The following is a 6,908-nucleotide window of genomic DNA, read 5'->3' as shown; positions in this document are numbered from 1 at the left end:
ACAATAGCCATCATACGGTTTCAGCCCTCTGGACTAGTCCCTGCGTTGTGTTTGAAGGATGATGTGGGAGTGTCATATATCACTCTGTTGATTTCATTGGTTAAGCAATAAAGAAACTCCTTGGCCCTGATAGGTTAAAACATAGGTGGGAGGAGTAAACAGAACAGGATGCTGGGAGGAAGAGGAAGTGAGCTCAGACTCGACAGCTCTGCTCTGAAGCAGAGACGCCATGCTCCGCTCTCCCGATAACTCTGCTCTCTGAGGCACACATGATGAAGCTCCGACCCAGGATGGACGTAGGTTAGAATCTTCCCGATAAGCGCACCTTGGGGTGCTTACACACATTATTAGAAATGGGCTAGTCCAGGTGCGAGAATTAGCCTAGAAGAGGCTAGATAGAAATGGGCCAAGAAGTGTTTAAATGAATACAGTTTGTGTGTTGTTATTTCGGGCATGAGCTAGCAGGCGGCTGGGGTGCTGGGGACACAGCCCCGCCGCTCATATTACTACAGAAGGATTTTGACCATTTGCATTTATATAAGTATTGATTTGTTAGGAATGATTTTAAGGGCAGTTATAGCACAGTACTACACTAAATGTTTTAAAATCCAGAAATGTGGACATAGGATGGAACTTGGTGGTAAGGTGCACCAAAGCCTGTGCCAGGCCTGGGGTAGATCACAGCACAAAAACAGAAACCTACATCATATTCTTGATCAGATCTGGAGGCCAGAAGCCTGGCATTTGGTGATATATTAAGGTCATATATTCTCATATTGATGAGAAATTTAGCATTGTGAGCACAGGAACTTGGCTCTCCTGAGGACCCTCTGAGTCACAGGTGGAACATTTCATGTTATCTCTGGGTGGGGGGAGCCCAGCCCCACTATCCTCTCAGTTTCCATCCATGCTGACAATGTTTCAGCCAGGTTTTCATCATCGCCTTAAACACACTGAGGACAACTTAAAGAAGAAGGAGTTATTTTAGCTCCCGGTGTCAGAGGTTCTGCCCACGATGGTTTGGTCTCATGGCTGAGGGCCTGTGGTGAGTAGAGTATCATGGCAGAGAAGGTTAAGTGGAACAGCTGGCATCTCGTGCCGTCAAGTAAGCAGAGACGAGGACAAGGTGTTCCCCATGACTAATTTCTACCAGCCCTGGCCTCGGTCTGCAGTCTCTGAAATAGGGCTGTCAGCTGGGACTAAGCCTTCCACACAACCTGTGGGGGAAGCTTCAGACCCATCCATGACTGTGTGAATCAACTTCACACCTGCCCTTCAAGGCTGTGGGTCAGAGAAACAGAAAAGAGAGGTGCAGGCACTAGACTGGGAAGCTGCTAGTCTCTCTGGTGTTAAGAAACGTCAACCACTGTGGCAGGGGACAGAAGGGGTCAGCCATCAGCACTTTCAGCTGTAGCCACCCCAGCACTGACACTTCAGGATTCAAATAGAGTTCATTCCACAAAAGCAATAGCAGCTATCTGCTGCCACCTTAGTTTAGTCATGCCAGGGAATATAACTGGAAACCTTGAGACAAACCAGGAGCCAAGACTCAGGCGAGAGAAATGGATAATGAGAACCACCTGGCAAGTTCCAATGACCTCCAGCAAAATGACAGCGTCCCTGGCTCTGTCAATCACGGGCACAATGTTCTCCTCTGATTCAGGGAATCAAACACGGGTGCCTGTGTGATGAGGTGCGCAGAGGAATGAATCAAACACACTAATGAAGGACAAGATGGCAGGTTCAGAGACCCCGCACCCTTGATTTGTAAATGATAGCCTGTTTTCTAATGTCTGGTCCTAAAAGCCCTTTCAGCTCACACCCTGAATGTCAGGCCTCCTGCTCAACACCTTCTATAGTGAGGTCAAGACCTAGGCCCTGCCAGCTCCTCAGCACAAGCCTGGGAAAGACAGTGTGCTCATTAAAATTGTTTGTGGATACTTGAGCCCGTCCACCTTTGGTGCAAATGGGCACAGAGATGCCATTGTGGGACCAGCTCCCGTCTCCAGAGCCATGGAGTGTAGACAGCAACTGAAATCCTTCTCCAGACCTGACCTTCTAGGTTTCAGGGCACGTGGCCAAGTTCAGGAACTGCAGAGTGAGGAGTGGAAGGCACAGTNTTCTCAGTGGCAGCAGCCTGGGCTCTGAGTGTCTACTCAGGTGCTAGCCCATATTCTAGAGCCTGGGATAGAAAGAGGGCCATGATTGGGCATGTTCAAAGCTTTGTCTCCTGCAGTACTCTGGGACCTGGTATCCAAAGGCCATGATACACAATGGCAGCCTATCCAGTCACAGCATACCCTTGAAGGTTTTCCCTGTGAAGGTAACAGCCCTGGAAGGAGGAGACATGGAGTCCGACGTTATATTCTGGTACGTGTACCCAGCTTTGGACCTCCTTAGTTGTCTGTCTCTCCCTTGCTATCCTGGCTATATGTTGAGTTTGGGAAAATAAAAATCTCCACCTTTGAGGGACACAGTCCCAAGCAGTTTCCAAAAGCAGGAACATGGAATTTAGGAGATCACCTAACCAGAGCTGAGTCACCAAAAGAGCTGAGAGGCTCCGCTCTGCTGCTGAGAGCAGGCTGACTGTGGACTTGTGTTTACAGGAAGAATGGTCAGTGTCATGAGGTTAAAATCCTGATGAAGAAAACTGATGAGCCTGGCAAATTCACCTCCTGTGAGTCCCTGTGTCTAAGGATGTCCTTAACCGGCAGCCCTTGGATAGATGGGTCCTTGCCTAGTCCAGCTTGTAGAACCGACCATCCACTCACTTTCCACGTACCAGAGAGAGGTTGTTGTGTAGTCAACCCTAGCATCTGACTGTGTCTTAGTCTCCTGCCTAGATCTCAGCTCTTGACCCATGAGAAAACCATGCTAAAGAGTGGAGAACCAAGCAGGGAGATGGATGCTCAGGCCTGGGTCCAACCTCAGCCCCCGTCTCTGAACATCTTAGTTGACCTTGACATCTTCCAAGAAATGACTCCTGTCTAACTATGGAGAGGATAAAAAGGCCAGGGCTAGACTAGACAGGTCTCCTGGGTGACCACCGAAGTGTTCCAAGGTGTTCCCTCACATGGTCTGCAATGGTGCCTCAAGGATAAGAGACTAAGAGTTTTTTCTGTTCACCTGCAGTTGACGACAAGAGGTTCATCTATATCACAGCGCTGCCGGTGAAGGACCACTACGTCATGTACTGTGAAGGCCATTTCCCTGGGAAGTTGCTTGGCATGGGAAAGCTCATCGGTGAGGTGCCATGGAGGCCCTAAGTCCTGTGTCTGGTCTCTGCTTCCACCAGCATGCCTGGCACTGGGGACTGAGAAGCCTTTTGGTTCTGTGCCCAGATTACTACCCAGGAAATGGGTGAGAGGGAGCATGGGGATTTTGTGGCCTTTGGAGACCTGAGCACTCAGGAACAGTCTCCATCCCTGGAGCCAGCAAATGCCACTTCCAGGGATCTCAGTCAAGGGTCAGGTCAAAGGAAGTGTCTTGACAGAGGCTTTAATGGAGGGTAGGGATCCTACAGGGTCAGGGGACAGCCTCATGCCCCTGAGATTCAGGGCTCTTACAGGTCTGTGGAGTATCCTGTAAATCTGCAGAGGTTCTCCCTAAAGCCAAAGGGTCCCTCACATCAGGGTGTCCACACCCAGTTCGTTGTTAACCACCAGGCTCCTCTCTCCACCTTTGTGTAGGTTAAGGCTCCCGTCCCTGTGTCTCTGGCTCTCTGCAGAGCTGAGCCCCACCCCTTAAGCCTGCCCCACCTCCACACAGGGAGAAACCCTGAGGAAAACCCAGAGGCCATGGAAGAATTTAAGAAATTTGTACTGCGTGAGGGACTCAAGGAGGAAAACATCATTGTACGAGAGTTAAATGGTGGGAACAGGACTGTCCATGCCTCTCTCTGTGTCCCCGGTGTCACTGCTACCCGTGTGTGGCCACAAACCATGTCTGTCTCTGTGCTTCTGTGTCCTCTCTGTGCCGGGTCTTATTGTCCCTTTCGTGTTGTTTGCTGTCTGTCCTTGTTCCCTGTGTCTCTGTGGCATCTCCAGCATTTCCTCAGGGTCATGCGTAACTCAGTGTCACAATGTCACAATCTGAGCTCTGTCCCTTGGTGTCCCCATGCACCTCCAAGTCTCCTGTGCTCTGTCCGCTCTCTCCATTGCTCTCTCTGTTTCCCTGGTTTCTGCACTGTACCTTCAAGGTCCTGTCACCTCTCCCAGGGTTGCCAGGCCCTGCCTCAGGTTTTGCCTGGGGGAGGGTCTGAGCCTCAGATGTGATGCGGTCCTCTACAGGGCCCTTCTCACTCCTGGTCTTCTTTTGGTTTCTACAGAGCACTGTGTGCCTGAAAGCTACTAGGGTAAGTCTCCCCCCACCCCACCGTGTCCCACCTCTAGGAATGTGGAGAAGCCTAGAATGTGGGGCTCAGTTAGTCCTTGTCCTCATCCCATCCCCACAGACAGGTGCTGTCACCAGGGAGGTGGCCCTGAGTGTAGTTTCCAGACAGCTAGGAAGTCCTTCCTGTTTGTCGTGATCTCTCCTAGTCCCTGGTCTCTGCCTTGCCCTGTTCTTCCCATTCTCTCCAGGGAGGCAGAGACCTGGGTGATCATGGGAGTAGTGAGGGATCTCTTCAAGGACTCTAGCTCCTAGCAGGGACCACATAGAAATGTGGGGAAAGAGATTTCTGTTCCATATGTGCCCTGGGCCATCCCTGTCCATGACTCCCTGACTGTCGCTCCTACAGAATGGGGGACTTATCTCTCTTTTCTCTGTCACAGCAGCTACCCAGGTCTGCACCTGCTGAGCAAGCCTTGCTGCCCAAACCTGACTGGGACATCCCTGTACCACACCTCTTCTGGACCAATCTCCCCATTGCCCGCCCCCCAATCCTTGTCCAACCCTCCCCCACCTGACACCAAATAAAGCCTTTTAGCAGTCCTCTGGCTCAGCCTGTCTGTGAAGGGCCTTGTGTGGGCTTGAAGAGCCTGCTGGCAGCAGAGACATGGGAAAAGTACAGCGATATTGATGGGCTGGTGCCCAAGGAGCATGGCATCTGACTTTCCTGGAGAGCCATGTGAGGTCCTAGAGCCCCACCTGGTGAGCCACTGGCTGTTAGACTGGACCCTGTCAGGAGTGTCTGAGGAGCCCCCGGGGAAGCAGAGCTGTTAAGGTTCATCAGGGCTTTGGGCAGCGTGACTGTCACCGCTGAGCTCTTAGTCCAGGAGAACTTAGTGTACTTCCGGGAAGACCCCTCCTTGAGAAGCCTAGCTCAGTGACACTGTGGAGCTAGGTTGAGTAGCTCCTCCATCTTGTCCCCTCAGGAAACACCGATGCAGCCACATCTCCTCACAGCCCAGTTCCCCACTACAGGTCTCCCCCACAATTTTTCCAAGCACAAGTGTATAGGGATTCACTGGCCAATAGGGACATGGCCGCCACAGTGTGGGAGAAGATGCCCGACCCCAGGTCATCAGTACAGCCTCAAAGTGCAAACCCCATTATGCTGGCTGTCCAGCATGTCATCTCAGCTGAAGGTTGTTGGAACTCAGGCCAGTGCCTCTCAGCTCAATGACCCTCCAGTCTAACTCCGTCTGATTGGCTGTTGTCTCTGAATTCCTCTTCTTCTGGACCTAGCTCTTGCTGGGAGCTCTTGGAATTCCTAAGGAGGGGCTGCTCTGCAGGTGCAAGTGGGGCCTGAGGCATCCAGGACACTTTGAAGGGCAGGGCCAGGCCAGGCTGAATCCCACATACCAGGCTCTCTTTTTGATTGAGACAGGGACTATGCATGGATTTAACTGAGGGTCCCAGAACAACCTCAAATTCAAAAATTTGATGCTGTTTTCTTTTGTAATCAGTATTTCAGAAAAACTTCTTATTGAATCCAGAATATGCAGAGACTGCAATCTGACACCACACCCCACTACAGTGTCACAGCTCCCTGCCCCCTGCCGCAGGGCAGGGTCAGTACTGGGACTGAGCTGTGACCCTGGGCACTGGGTGTGAAAGCTCAGGGCTGAGACTGTGTCCTGGAGCAGTGAGCAGAATCCTAGCAGGACACAAAGTGGAGAGGCCTCCTCCTGCCAGCTGCCCTGCACTGAGCCTTTGCTGCCTTCCTGGGCTTCATTACTGCTGGAAGGGAAGCACCAGGGACTCCATTTGGGCAGGGACCACTTCCTTTCTTTGAACCTGGAACCCATTTTCCTTAAAGACATACTGACCAAACAACCATCTTATGGTTTGCTGTGGTCAGTTGGGCACTTGTGACCTCTAGGGAGCTTTTTCAGGTGGTCTGATCACGTGTTAGCGGCTGGGCAGATAGCAAGATAGAGCCAAAGGCACTTTAAACATGTTATGTCTACAACACTGTGTTTATGCAGGAATGCACAAGTTACAGCATAGCTGTGGCGGTCACGGGACAGCTTCATGGACACAGAGCTCTTTCCAGCTGTACCTGGGTTCTGGGATTGAGTCAAGTGGTCAGGGTGGGTGCATCTAGTGTGCTTCTCTCTCACCAAGCAACACTGCTGGTAACTATGGTGTTTTCTCTTTGCCACAGTTAAGCAACTAGAGGCTCCCAAGTCCGGGATCTTCATACTAATGTGTTAGTTTTCTGTGCTGTGCTAAAATACTCTGGCATAGCCACGTAAGGAAGGAGGGAGTTTTGCTCACATTTTCAGATCACAGTCTGTCAAGAAGCCAAGGTGGCAGCAGCTAGAGGGAACTGGTCACATCAAATCCACAGTCAAGCAGCAGAACTGGGCCAGCCAGAAGACTCAGTGTAAACCAGCTTGTCACTAAGCCTGACCCTTAGTTTGTTCCTCCTTTTTCACATGAGGAAGGAGAGGCTGCAAGTTGTCCTCTGACCTCTACACGGTGACCCTGTCATCTGAACACACACACAGGAATGCACACAC

The 6,908-nt window shown here is 51.2% G+C and overlaps 1 protein-coding gene across 1 annotated transcript; it reads left to right on the top strand.

Annotated features, from left to right (window-relative positions):
* Window positions 1-2,611: 2,611 nt before the first annotated feature.
* LOC126495983 (uncharacterized) lies at window positions 2,612-4,395 on the top strand. The gene is made up of 3 exons (XM_050133578.1): window positions 2,612-2,677; window positions 3,133-3,243; window positions 3,769-4,395. Exons 1-3 carry the CDS (start codon window positions 2,641-2,643, stop codon window positions 4,272-4,274), a joined length of 654 nt encoding a protein of 217 aa, XP_049989535.1. The 5' UTR covers window positions 2,612-2,640; the 3' UTR covers window positions 4,275-4,395.
* Window positions 4,396-6,908: the final 2,513 nt, after the last annotated feature.

This window comes from Alexandromys fortis, unplaced genomic scaffold (genome assembly GCF_014885135.2).
Source record: "Alexandromys fortis isolate MF-2015 unplaced genomic scaffold, M_Fortis_MF-2015_v1.1 scaffold_755, whole genome shotgun sequence".
Taxonomy (NCBI): domain Eukaryota; kingdom Metazoa; phylum Chordata; class Mammalia; order Rodentia; family Cricetidae; genus Alexandromys; species Alexandromys fortis.
This window is presented reverse-complemented; position numbering and strand designations above follow the sequence as displayed.